General features: G+C 33.6%; 1 protein-coding gene across 14 annotated transcripts in view; it reads right to left on the bottom strand.

Moving 5' to 3' along the window:
• GPHN (gephyrin) overlaps nt 1-14909 on the bottom strand; it is a 641151-nt gene that overhangs the window by 196476 nt on the left and 429766 nt on the right. For all 14 annotated transcript variants that reach the window (XM_059182361.1, XM_059182360.1, XM_059182367.1 and 11 more), the window contains one exon: nt 9619-9753. In XM_059182361.1, coding sequence (XP_059038344.1) covers nt 9619-9753 — 135 coding nt within the window. The remainder of the gene's footprint in view (nt 1-9618; nt 9754-14909) is intronic.

Below are 14909 nucleotides of genomic sequence, written 5' to 3'. Positions count from 1 at the left end.
ATCTTCCATGCCTTTTTCGAGCCCGGCTAGAACCTTGAGAATTGTCATTCTGAACTCTAGATCTGACATATTACCAATGTCTGTATTGATTAGGTCCCTAGCCTTCGGTACTGCCTCTTGTTCTTTTTTTTGTGTTGAATTTTTATGTCTTGTCATTTTGTCCAGATAAGAGTAAATGAAGGGTCAAGTAAAATACTAAAAGGGTGGCAACAACCCCAGGAAAATATGCTTTAACCAAATTAGAAGAGATCCAAAATCGTGAGTGGGGAGAAAGGGGATAAAAAGAGGTTCAAAAAGGAAGAAAGAAAAAAAAAACAAAAAGAAAAGAAAAAAAAAGAAAAGAAAAGAAAAGAATTTTTAAAAAAAGAAAACACCTAAGAAAAATGTAAAAAAGAAAAAATATATATATTAGATAAACTAGTAAAAAATCGTTAAAAAAGAAAAAGGTAACAGTTAAAAAAAAATTTTACCCGAAGGCGAGAAAAAAAAAAAAATGAAAAAGAAAAAATTAAATTAACTGCAAGACTAAAAAAAATCACAGGAAAAAAACCATGAGTTCCGTGTTTGGCTTTCTCCTCCTCTGGAATTCTGCTGCTCTCCTTGGTATTGAAACCGCACTCCTTGGTAGGTGAACTTGGTCTCGGCTGGATTTCTTGTTGATATTCTGGGGGAGGGGCCTGGTGTAGTGATTCTCAAGTGTCTTTGCCCCAGGCGGAATTACACCGCCCTTACCCGGCGCCAGGGTGAGTAATCCGCTCAGGTTTGCTTTCAGGAGCTTTTGTTACCTGAGCGCTTTCCGTAGAGTTCCGGAGGACGGGAATACAAATGGCGGCCTCCTGGTCTCCGGCCCGGAGGAGCTGAGAGCCCAGGACCCCACTCCTCAGTGCGCCCTCAGAGAACAGCGCCCAGTTACTCCCGTCTGCCTGACCTCCGGCCGCGCTCCGAGCTCACCGAGCCTGCGACCGGTTCAAGGTAACACGGAGCTGCGAGCTTACGGTCAGCTCTGTCTCTGTAGCCGGCTTTCCCGTTCCAATACCCGCAAGCTCTGGGACACTCAGACACCCCCGATCCTTCTGTGACCCTGCGGGACCTGAGGCCACGCTGACCCCGCGTGGGCTTCGCCCCGGTTTAGCCTCTGGAGCGATGTCCCTCAGCGGAACAGACTTTAAAAGTCCTGATTTTGTGCACGGTTGCTCCGCTGCTTGCCGGGAGCCGGCCCCTCCCCCCGGGGTCTATCTTCCCGTCGCTTTGGATTCACTTCTCCGCCTGTCCTACCTTTCAGAAAGTGGTTGTTTTTCTGTTTCCAGAATTGCTGTTCTTCTTCTCTTCGATCTGCCGATGGATTTTCAGGTGTTTGCAATCTTTAGATAAGCTATCTAGCTGATCTCCGGCTAGCTGAAGCAGTCTCAGCTTGCTACTACTCCGCCATCTTGACTCCTCCCCGCAGAAGACAATTTTTAAAAATGTAAAGAAGTTCATGACATAGGAAGATGTTCATATCACTAAATAAATAAAGTAGATTAAAATATTATATAGTTTAAGAATAATAGCTAACATTTATTGAGCACTTCCTGTATTTCAAACACTGTGATAAGTTATTTGCTTTTTTAAAATTTAAGCTTTAAAACATTCTGTGAGGCAAACAGTATTATTTTTCATTTAGATTAGATAAATAAGATTATAGAGGTAAAGTAACTTTCTAAAAGCCACACATCTAGAAAGTGATAAAGCTGATATTCCTCACCAGGTTTGTCAGACTCTAGAACCTGAGCTCTTAATTACTGTCTTCCCATTATTATCCATTTATATAAAATATTTAAATTTATAGAAAAAAATAACAGACTAATACAAAGCAAAATTTAGATGTTACTATTTATTAAGGGTAGGCATACAGGAACTCTTTTTTTCTTTTTCTTTTTTTGCTGTAAAATAAGTACATATATTACTTTTTTAAAATAAAAAAATACCATGCTACTTACAGACTATCTAAGCTATAAAACTATTAACTCTAAAGCTAATAATTTCTGGTTAGCTATATCTTTTCAGGCTAATCAAAATTCAGGCTAATCAAAATTCATTTGCAAGTTCAGATTTCAGGATAGCAATTTTCCATTTCACAGTTAAGTTATACTCAGCTTCAATGATGAACATAATTCTGTGAACATTCAATAATTAGAAAAGAATCAGGGGAATTCCATTTTTAATTTCCATAATATATAAAGGCAGAGGGGATACCTAATCAGATAAATGAAGAAACAGAAATTAATGTATAATCCTGCATATTTAGCAGAATGTTGCAGAATAACCATTTAAAATAATTTGTAAATTCAAAATTAATAGCTAAAGTATACTGTAATTATCTAATTCCAGTTTTTCAAAGTATGAAATGCTTTATCATACTGGGTAATACCTTTCTCATTAGAAAAGGATATAAGAGAACCATCCTTTATTTGAAGCCTCAAAAATCTGTTTTGCTATCAAGCCAGAGTAAATAACAAAACATACATGTTACAGAGGAGAAAGTAAGCAATAATGAACGAGTGAAAATCAGTTATAACTATAGCAGCCAGACATTTAATGAAAATAAAGAAAAGAGCTTGGAGGGTATACAGAATGCTAGGTGAGTATTTATATGTGTCAGTATTAGCCCAATAATGTCAATCTGATTATTTTAGAAAAAGCTAAAAATTTATATTTTTATTTAAATATCTCACCAAGATTAAGTGTTTCAAGCTAATTAAAAAAAAAACCAATTATATCCCTAATAAAATGATCTTCCAACAACTATTCTATGACTTAAGAGAGGGCTCTCTGTAGATTTATTAGGAGACAACATCCTGGGTAAAAATCAGTTGGTACCCAAATATAGAAGTAGCATCACATTAGAAATGAGTAGAGTTTCTCAGAAACTACAAGTTCTGGCTATGTTTCTTCAAAAGACTTAAAGTCTTCTTTCATTTTGAATCAGGGAGGAGAAACTCTTCCCTGCCCTAGAACTAATATGGATCACAGAGTTGGGGTGAGTCATTTGTAATGCTTAAGCATGGTACTGGTGGTCATTTACATAAAGGATATAATCTCTGGACTGAGAATACCAACATAACACTGTCTCAGTGGAAGATAAGATTCAGCATACATATTCCGACCTAGGATATTTTCAAGAAACATAAGCCACTTATTTTGTTGCACTAGTGATAATTTAAGTATGGTCCATGGACCCACGAAGGTCCTTGAGACCTTTTCAGGAGCCCAGAGGCCAGATTATTTTTTTATTTTTATTTTTATCTTTTTAAGATTTTATTTATTTATTTGACAGAGAGAGACACTTCGAGAGAGGAAACATAAGCAGGGGAAGTGGAAGAGGGAGAAGCAGGCTTCCCGCTGAGCAGGGAGCCTGAGGCAGGGCTTGAACCCAGGATCCTGGGATAAGGATCTGAGCCCAAGGCAGACACCTAACAACTGAGCCACCCAGGCGCCCCAAGGCCAGATTATTTTAACAATAGTACTAAGACAGTATTTTCCTTTTTCAGCATATTGACATTTGCACTGATGGCACAAAATCAAAACAGTGGATCCAAACAGTATGAATAGTCATATTATTCACTACTATGTACTAATAGTTAAAACAACAACAACAACAACCCAAAACTAACAGTTTAAAAAAAGAAAAGGTAGTTTCACTTAACATTGTCTTTAATGAAACAGTGAATACTAATTTAATTAAAACTTGTCTCTTTAGTGTGACAAAATGGGAAGTATGAATAAAATACTTCTATTGCATACCAAAGGATGATGGTTTTCTCAAGGAAAAGCACTTCTGCAATTGAGGTATAAACAAAACTAACTAGGTTTTGCGCAGCATTATTTTCACTTAAATGAATGAAGAATGATTATCCAGACTTAGATGTTTGGTAGACATTTTCTCAAAAGTGAATGAAATGAACCTGCCATTTTAAGGAAAACAGGATCTATTGCCTTTTTTTTTTTTGCCAAGCATAAAATTCTAGCTTTAAAGCAAAAATGAGAATTGGGGAAAACGCGTATCACCATGAGTTTGAGAGCTTCCAATGCTTTTTCAATCAGCGTGGTAGTTATATCAAAGAACATAATTTTTTGGTATAATATAATGAAATATGTCAACATTTGGAAGAACTTATATTTTCTAAGTGACAACAAATATATTCCAAAACCATGCCTGGTTATAAGATTCATTCAAAGTTCAAAATGGACCAAGAAATTTTAATATATCAGAGTGTAGTGTAGTCTGTGAGAGCATTTTAGATTTCATACTTCAACTAACCTTTAATAAACTATCAATTGTAAATTTTTGGTGTAGTGTCAAAAAAATATCCATGACTATATGAAAATGCTAGTCCTTTTTCTTCTAACTACATAACTGTGTGAAGCGGAATTTGTTTTTTTGTTTTTCCATATTCTTCAACCAAAACATATCACAACAGACCAAAGTACAGAAACAGATGTGAGAATCCAGTTGTATTCTATTAAACCAGACATTAAAACATATTTGGGAAATATAAAATAATGCCATCCTTTTCCAACTTTTGTTTTGTTTTGGAAAATATTATTTTCATTACAATGTTGTTTATTTTAGCATATAAAGGCTTTATTACTCTTATTCTGAAGCAAATAACATTAAAAATTTTTTGTTTTAATTTTTGGTACAGGAAATATTGCTAGGCGTGACCCACAGGAGTTATTAAGAGTCTTAATTTTCAAGTGGTCCTGAGACCATTAAATTTGAGAATTGCCAAATTTGACCCATAATGTTGAGACTATTATTGTTCAGTACTCCCCAGATGGGGAGTCCAGAGAATGTACTACTGATATCACTAATTCTGTGCTTTCCAAGCATTTTGCCACTTGTGGATTCTGCATATACAACCCATAAATTTCTATGTTATTAATAGTTGAACAGATTTTGATATACCAATGTTGATATAATTTCAGACAAACGCAAAAGAAACATATTTAAAGTAATCTTACTGATTTTGTTTAGGCTCTTCAAAATAGTAGAAAATAATCTGCAGGGTCCAGATAGTGTTTAACTCTTTATCCAATTTAAATTCCTCTGCTCAAAGGAAAATAATAGAAACCTAGAGTGAAGTCACAATTCTGCATTTTGTTTGAATTAAGATTAGACATTAGTGTATCAACATACCCTTCATTATTAAGTTATTTCAATATATATAGTTTTTAGTAATATCATAACCTTTAGTTTTAGATAGATTGGATTTATATTTTCTTCCTAAGAAGAAAAAAATAACTTGTTGGTTAGTTTGGGTACAAAATTCTATTCTAATCTTTAAGGTACACAGAATATGTGACTGTAGATTACATTTATTTTTAAAGCCAAACCAGATGCTTAATGAATAAAAAGATAATTAAATCGGTCTTTAAAAATTATTCCTTATTTTAACAACATCTACTGGGAATAGTGCATTGATTGAAAAGTTTGGATTTTTTTTTCCTTTTGCTCTGGTTTTTTCCTTTTGCTCTGGTCATTATTCTCTACCCCATGCCTCTTGATTTCAAATAGAGATGCTACTGCCTTTTATAACTGAAAAATCAGCATTCATTTAAGTTGTGAGTCATGTTTACTTTATAAGAGAATTTATCTGTTATAGAATTATTCTTTTAGCAAACAATTTTTGGGAGATTATCACTATGTTAGAATGTGAGTCTTCTAGATATTGCCCACTATTAATTAAAAGGAATCTACATACTCTGACTTTCTTGGATAAGCCACTCTTTTACTTAGGCCAATAAAAGATTAAAATTAAAATTAAAATCTGTTCTTAAAAAATATTCACAGTTTCATAAAGCAAGTGGAGTGAAAAATCATTAGTAATTTCAGTCAGATTTTATTTAAAAAAACTGGTATAAAAGAGAAATGACTTTTCCCTCACATATAATAAAATAATATATCATCATTTCAGCACAACAAATAAATATTGTTGGAGATGATACCATTTAATAAAGAATTGTTTAGAAAAGTTGGTTGTCTTCATTAGATTGCATATTAAAAAGGAAATCCAAATGGTATATTTTATAGATCCTGTTCCCACCATAGCTGATAATCTTAAACAGTAAAAGGACAATCTATGATATTATGTTATAGTAAACATATAAATGTGATGTTGAATATTATAAACAAAATAATGTTTAATATTATAGTCGTTGACTTAAAAAAATAGATGCACAAAGGTAAATGAATAAGAAATCTTTTAGCTTAAATACAGCCCAGTTGATAAAAAGCTACAGAGGGAAAGTGCTTCTGGTGATTATTTCCAGAATATTCTGTACTCTTGGTGATAAATTATGGCATTTATGCGTCATTATAATTTGTAGCTGCCTATTTTGTCTGTTTGTAATAGAAAGAACAATGTCTACTGCTCACCACTGCTTTCCCAGCACTGGCAGAGAGAGGCAAGGACTGCCTTTCTTTATAATCATGAAGTTCAGAAAATTTGAGCAACTTCCTTAAGTTAGTGTGGTTATTAAGCAGAGAAGCCAACATCTGAATCCATGTCTCCTATTATCAAGTGTTCTTTCTACTGATGATCATTCAAAACCATATTGTATTTCCGTTGTAAAGAAAATATATTTGCATATATATTTCTTCACATGATAAACTGCATGTCTAATCTGAAATGTAGAAGAGGATTTCTACGGGGTTTATTAGGTACTAAATTATAAATATCAGCACCAAGATGCAGTAACAGTAACAATGTCAAACTCGTTAGTGTTACAATAATTTTATGCTGGATATAATCCTGGAATGTCTCATATGTATCTCAGATTGAATACATTCAAAACCATAATGTATTAGCTCCTTTCTCTTACCCTCAAAATGAGTTTCTTCTCGTATTATTCCTTAACATAGTTAATAACATCACCCTTTACCCATATCTCAAATTAGAAGCCTGGCATTTGGACTTTCCTGCCCTAAATTTTTATGCTATAAAATAAAAATAAACAATTCACCTAGAATAGATTTAAGTGCTAAAACCTATGGTCCTTGCAATCTGATGCAGTAGGCAAAGGCAAAAAATAAAAATATTAAAATAAAAGTGAAGTAATATCTGAAGTTGGATTATGAAGTTACTGGATTAGGCTTTCATGTAGTAATGAAATTTTAGTCTGAGAGTTCTTGACTGGTGATAATTGGCTTGTGACAACTGTGTTTAAAGTGGTCATTACTAAAAAAATGATACAAAAATAAAGCGGTCATTATTGCTGAATATAATTATCAAAACTTCCATCCAACACAAAGCTTTTGTTTTGCTTTTATTCATCCTTCATATCTCAGGTGAAGTGTTCTCTGATCATCCTATCTAAGTAATGTTTTCCTCCTATTTTCTATCAGTATAACTTTTTCATTTCTGCTTAGCATAAATTTCAATTTAAAACTGTTATGGTAAAATTATAATTATTAGAATGATTTGTTTACCTACCTATTTATTTTAATAAACCATCAACTATACTGTAAACTCCAAGGTCAGAGATTATATCTGTCACTGTTATAGAAACACATATTATAGTATCTAGTTTAGATTTAATTAAGCAGTCTTATAATTTGAGACTTTCAATAGATTAATTTGACTTTCTTCACTTCCTCTAAAAAAAAAATCAATATTCAAACTAGTTTTTTATTATATTAGTATTCTGGTTCAGCCTTGGAAGTTTAATTTTAAAAGTACACTGAAGTGCTAATTTTATATTTTAGGTATATATTCTAGGTAAAAATTATCTAGAAGGAAAAGAACCTTATTCCTAGGTAAAAATACAGAAAAAAAAAAAACCTAGAAAAAAAAAGATACCAAAATACACTGCTTTATTTGAATTCATTGTTATTTTGAACATCTAAGTGATAACTAAGGAAAAAATATTAAGACAAGCTATTTGTTCTCTTTAAGTTTTGTAATGAGCAAATTAACTTAATAGGTGTTAATATTTTTATTTTTATGATTTCACTTTAGTAAATTTGGAATGCCAAGTTATTTTAGGATAGCATTTAGTATTTCTTTTATAATTGTGATATAATTACAAAGTTTTAAAAAGGCTCAAGAACTACTATGTTTAATTAAATTTAGCATAGACATTTATGTTCATGGTATATTATTAAGGAAAAGAATACTGTATCTTGAATAGTCCCATTTTCCCAACATTTAGATCTTAATATTTGGTGAATGACTAAACATTTATAGTGGACTAAACTTTTAGCTTTATTTTCCAGACTTCAGAAATGAGTATGGCTTGTTCAGTTGGGATTTAATGTAAACAATAAATTCTTTTGTTTTAAAAATTCAAAAGACATGAATAAGATTCTTCTAACCAATTCAAGTCTTAGAACTCCATGTTTTCATTCAGTTGAAGATGCACCTGAATGGCATTAACATATATTTTATGCCTAGAATGTTCTTATAGTTTTTCTTCATTGAAGACTTAGAACCATAATTCTTTAAACTATATTGGTTATATTTGACACAAATCTAAAAGCGATGATATACAACAGTAACACTGTGAGGACTCTGCTGAGAAGGTTGTACCATGGTATGCAAAAGCAACTGCACTACATATATGAAGAACTGCTTGAGATTACTTTTAAGTTAAGTCCAGTTATAACATTCTTAAAACTCATGAAAAAGTTGGATTTAACGAAGATAGTTATATAAGTTGTAAATCTGATGACAGAGAAGAAGCCACAGTTTGAAAAGTTACCTATAGATCCCTTGAATAAATTTAGTGTACAGCTGATATCTAATACCATATCTTGTTAAATAAGAAGGAATGTCACTGTTAATCTTTTTCATGTTAATATTGGATCCATCATACAGAAAACTTGAAAACACAAATGACTAACTTAACCAGGAAAGGGACATTACAAAAGAAAGAAGTTACAGCCACAATTATATCTGCTACTTAATTTATCATACGTCAAGATGTGAGGCAGCAAATAAATGTCTAATCCTCTTTAACTCCCACACATGATTCAGTACTTGAGAAAAATTATAAGAAATAAATACTAAAAAATTTCCTTCCTCCCCCAAAGGTTGGCATTAAAACTTTCCTTCTAATCAATTTAGATTTGTTTCCAAATATTAGGCAGCAACATTCCAAGTTGATTATGTTTGAAAAAATTTGGAATGATACTAGAGCAGGGAGCTACCCCAGCCTGGACAAGCTAAAAAAAAAAAAAAAAAAAAAAATTTCTTTTGGTGACATTTTTTTATTTTGTTAATCTTACTTTTTATCAGCCAGAAATGCATTCATCCTTTGCATAAACAAGTAACTTCACATCTATACTGATGAATATGCTAAAAAATAACAAGTCTAAAACAAAGAAACAGGAGCTACAGAAAATACCTGTAGCTGTGATGTAGGAGTAGACATTTTACATGAAATTTCTATTGTCTTACTGTTGGCCTAATTTGAGAATCTGTGAAACGGTAAGTGGTAATTATCTTATAGTCCGTTCATTTTTTCATTGCATTATCTTGCATGCAATCCAACCTTGACAAGTAGAGGGAAATATTGGTTAAACTTCCCAGACTCGTATAGTAGGACAAGTTTAAGGTGCCAAGGAACTGTACCTACTTTTGGTGTTGGGCAGGAAGCTGTAGAAAGGCGAGATGTAGCCTGAGCACGAGGCGATTCTGAAGGAGTAGTGCTGAGGGAAGCAGTGTCTCGTGGGAGCACCTGAACGCCACGAGATATGATGGAGTCTGGAATCTGAACAAGAAAAACAAGGACAGTTTAATGTTCTGAAAATATCAACAATATTAAAATCTACTTTCTTTCTTTCTTTCTTTCTTTCTTTATTTTTGGGGGGCATTCTTTGCTGAGTAGCTCTCATATATTTGGTCTCACTCACTGTTAAGTATAAATGCATCCAACAATTTGGGATAGGAGAGATAACTTCAGTTTTAAAATACTTCCTCTTGCCAAATAGTATTTCATGACACTTTTTTATGAGAGGCAGTCTAGCATTGTAGTTAAGGAGTTAAGTGCTGGGGCACCTGGGTGGTTCAGTGGATTAAAGCCTCTGCCTTCCACTCAGGTCATGATCCCAGGTTCCTGGAATCGAGCCCCGCATTGGGCTCTCTGCTTAGCAGGGAGCCTGCTTCCCCCTCTCTCTCTGCCTGCCTCTCTGGCTACTTGTGATCTTTGTCTGTCAAATAAATAAATAAAATCTTAAAAAAAAAAAAAAAAGCGAAGTATTCAGCATTCATGTACTGGCTCTGCCATTTAATACTTACTTAAATCCAAGATTCATTGTTTATGTATAACACCCAGAGCTCCATGCAATACATGACCTCCTTAATAACCACCACCAGGCTCACCCCCCCACCCCCCTCTAAAACCCTCAGTTTGTTTCTTGGAGTCCACAGTCTCTCATGGTTCATCTCCCCCTCTAATTCACTTTTCCTTTCCTTCAAAAACTAATGATATATTTTATGGTGACTAACATAACACAGTAAAAAAGAGAAAAATTTAATTTCTAGATATTTTCCATTTTCCTTTCAGATTCTCCACTCTTCATCCTCTTGACTCTAAGTTGACTTGTACAGATAGAATCAACAGGCTACTCTGTGCTCTCTAGTTTCTAGTTGGGCTCAACCAGTGCCAGGAAACTGAAAGGTTAGAAGAGAGTAGGGTCTGATCTTTATTCTCCTGGCTCCTTCTCTACCAGGTTACCACAGGTTGGCTAAGTCACAGCTCCCGGTCAGGTTGGCTCAGTCAGAACTCCTGGTCACCTGATGGGCTTGCAGCTCTTTTCTGGATTTCAGTAGCAGTTCCCTCCCTTTGCCCCATTAGGACTAGGGATACTGATGGTTCCCAGTATTACTAGTCCCACGGCACTGCATTGTGTCTTGCTGTTTTCTCTAAAATCTGCCCAAACCTTTGTAAACACTTTAGTTCCTTATTAAAACTCTTCTTAATTATCCATTCAACTATGCTATGACTTCTTTGAGGACCCTGATGGTTCTGCTTTTTAAATCACCATTTCCTTTACCTAAAAAAAAAAAAAAATTAAGATAACAATAGCATCTACCTCACTGGATTACTGTTGAGGATTAAATAAGATGATGCATATAAACTATCTAGCACTACAAAGTATTAAATACTCAATAAATATTGACTATTACTACTGATATTATTATATTATACCTATCAACATGGTAAAAATCGACATAATTGAGTATCACTATTCTAAAAATATATGAACATAAGGACTAATAATGTGATTATTAATTTTAAAAATTATTATTTATGTTGATTATAAAATTATTATTTCAGGATATGTATAATTTAGTTCTTGTTCTGGGCTAATACTAATGGGTTTAGGTTTTCTAATCTCAAAATGAGAATCTGACCACTTTTAAGTTTTGAACACAGAGGGGACACACACAGGTGGGATAAAAAGATAAACAATTTACTATGTGAAAACAAGGAAGCAGCAACCAGACTTTATGACTAGAAAGGTGCTCTTGGTCTCAGGTATCATCTGTTTTCTCACAAATTTTCATAGAAGCTCTTTTATTTTGTTTCCATAACAATATCCTCATTATCAATGGTATTGTTACCATTTTATGGCCTAACAATTTATGTAACTTATAAGTAGTATTACCATACTTAGGGTGAATAGCAGTGGGAATTCTGAGAAGAAAAACTGCTCACCTGCTAGCACATTTGAGTACTGAATTGAGATAAATCATGTAAAGAAATGGAGGTAGATAGTCTAATTTAAAAGAGCCACATGTTGCCATTAATGTCTAGTTAAAAAAAAAAAAAGGCCATGTATTGGGAAAAAAAGTCAAAGAAAGCTCCTATTATACTTCACGTGACACCATGCCCCTCTAGTTCATAGCAATTTCCACAGTTATACTACATTTATATGTGTGATAGTTTGATCAACATCTATCTCCCATACTAGAATGCTGTCATGATGAAACCATGCTTTTGCTAGTATTTTATGTCCAATACCCAAGAAAGCACACGCACAAAGTAGTATGTATGTATGATATATAGATTTTCAGACTTGCAAACGTGTACATATACTACCCATCTTTCTCTCTGTGTATGAATGTAAACAGGAGAGCAGGATATTTCAGGGGAAAGATAAGCTTAAATTTGAAGTACATTCTTTGAGGCTAATAGTTGGAGATACCCAATGAGCAATTAGAAATATGAGCCTGGAGCACAGGAAAAATTTATGGATTGGATATTTACTTTGGGAATTATCAATGGAAGTGAATGTTTCAGTCATGCAGTGTCTCAGATCATTCAAGAACAGTATGTATAGGAACAAAAGATGATGGTTGATAATTCTAGGTGAGCTCCATATTACAGGTTTAAAAGAAGAAAAAATTAAGAGGAAAAACAATATGTAAATGAAAAAACAGTACATCCTATTTTTGCTATGTTGAACAATCAGGATTTAAATCTATCACACTGGATCAATTATTAAATAGCTTATCTTTTCACTTTCAAAAGTACTTCACTTTGGAAGATAAATTATTTAGTTTTCATATATTTAAGAAACTGTTAGACACAAAAGAGGAAAATCAAGACAGAGTGAACATAAGGGAAGGGAAAAGAGAAGAAACTTTCAAGGAGATGTTATAAAATATCAACTATGGAGAGAGGATAAGTAGGGTGAGACTTGAAAAAAAGGCATTGAGAACTGAAAAGACTCCACCAAAAAAACTTCTAGAATTCAGTAAAGTTGCAGGAATAAAATGAATGTACAGAAATCTGTTGCATTTCTACACACCAAAAAGAAGCAGCAGAAAGAGAAATGAAGGACTCAATCCCATTTGTAATTGTACCCCAAACAATAAGATACCTAGTATTAAGATGAACCAAAGAAATGAAAGACATGTACTCTGAAAACTATAAAACATTGGTGAAGAAAACTGAAGATAACACAAACAAATGGAAAAACATTCCCTGCTCATGGATTGGAAGAACAAATACTACTAACATGTCTATACAATCCAAAGCAATCTACACATCCAATGCAATCCCTATCAAATTACTAACAATATTTTTCACAGAGCTACAACAATGAATCCTAAAATTTGGGGCACCTGGGTGGCTCAGAGGGTTAAGCATCTACCTTTGGCTCAGGTCATGGTCCCAGGGTCCTCAGATTGAGCCCCATATCGGGCTCTCTGCTCAGTGAGGAGCCTGTTTCTCTCTCTCTCTCTGCCTGCCTCTCTGCCTATCTGTGATTTCTTTCTATCAAATAAATAAATAAATGAAATCTTAAAAAAATCCTAAAATTTATATGGAACCATAAAAGACCCCAAATAGCCAAAGCAACCTAGAAAAGGCAAAGCAAAGCTGGAGGCCACACAATTCAAGACTTCAAGTTATATCACAAAGTTATAGTGACCAAAACTGTTTGGTACTGGCAAAGAAATAGATACATAGATAAAAGGAACAGAATAGAAAACCCAGAAATGAATTCATATCTATATGGTCAATTAGTCTTCAACAAAGCAGGAAAGACTATCCAATGGGAAAAAGAGAGCCTCTTCAACAAATAGTGTTGGGAAAGCTGGAGAGCAACATGAAAAACAATGAAGCATAAACAATGAATTCTAGAACACTGAAAATAAATAAAAATAAATAAATAAACAAAAATTAAAAAAAAAGAAAAACAATGAAACTGTACTAATTTCTTACTCCATATAAAAAAATAAACTTAAAATGGACTAAAGACCTAAATGTGAGACTTGAAACCATAAAAATCCTGGAAGAGAACACAGGCAGTAACCGTTTTGACATCAGCGGTAGCAACTTCTTTCTAGATATGATTCCAAAGCAAGGGAAATAAAAGCAAAAATAAACCACTGGGACCTCATTAAAAAAAAAAAAAGTTTCTGAATAGTGAAGGAAACAACAAACAAACCAAAATGGCAACCTACAGAATGCAGATGTTTGCAAATGACATATCTGACAAAGGGTTAGTATCCAAAAACTATAAAGAATGTATAAAACTCAACACCCCAAGAACAAATAATGCAATTAAAAATGGGCAAAGACATGAATAGACATTTTTCCAAAGAAGATATGCAGATGGACAACAGACACATGAAAAGATACTCCACTTCATCAGGGAAATGCAAATCAAAACCACAATGAGATATCACCTCACACCTCTCAGAAGAGCTAAAATCATCAAAAAGAAACAACAGGTGTTGGCGAGGATGTAGAGGGATGGAAATCCTCTTACACTGTCAGTGAGAATGAAAATTGGTACAGCGATTCTGGGAAATGGTATGGTGGTCCCTCAAAAAGTTAAAAATAGAACTACTCTACAATATAACAATTGCAGTACTAGGTATTTAGCCAAAGAATACAAAAATACTAAAAGGCTTACATGCACCCTGATGTTTATAACAGCATTATCTACAACAGTCTAATTATAGAAGTAGTCCAATGTCCATCAATTGATGAATGGATAAAAAAGGTGTGGTACACACACACACACAATGGAATATTACTTAGCCATAAAAAAGAATGAAATCTTGCCATTTGCAATGATGTGGATGAAGACAGATAGTATTATGCTAAGTGAAATAAGTCAGAGAAAGACAAATACCATACGATTTCACTCATATGTGAAATTTAAGAAACAAATCAAATGAGCAAAGGGGAAAAAAAAAGAGATGGAGGCTAACCATGAAACAGACTCTTAATTATAGAGAACATACTGATGGTTAACAGATGGAGGTTAAGTGGGCAGACGGATGGGTAAAATATCTGATGGGGATTAAGTAGTGTACTTGCTGTGATGAGCACTGGATATTGTATGGAACTACTGAATTACTATATTGTACATCTCAAACTAATATTACACTGCATGTTAATCAACT

Source organism: Mustela lutreola, chromosome 7, assembly GCF_030435805.1.
Source record: "Mustela lutreola isolate mMusLut2 chromosome 7, mMusLut2.pri, whole genome shotgun sequence".
NCBI lineage: Eukaryota > Metazoa > Chordata > Mammalia > Carnivora > Mustelidae > Mustela > Mustela lutreola.
The sequence above is the reverse complement of the archived record's forward strand: the minus strand, read 5'-3'. Positions and strand labels throughout refer to the sequence as shown.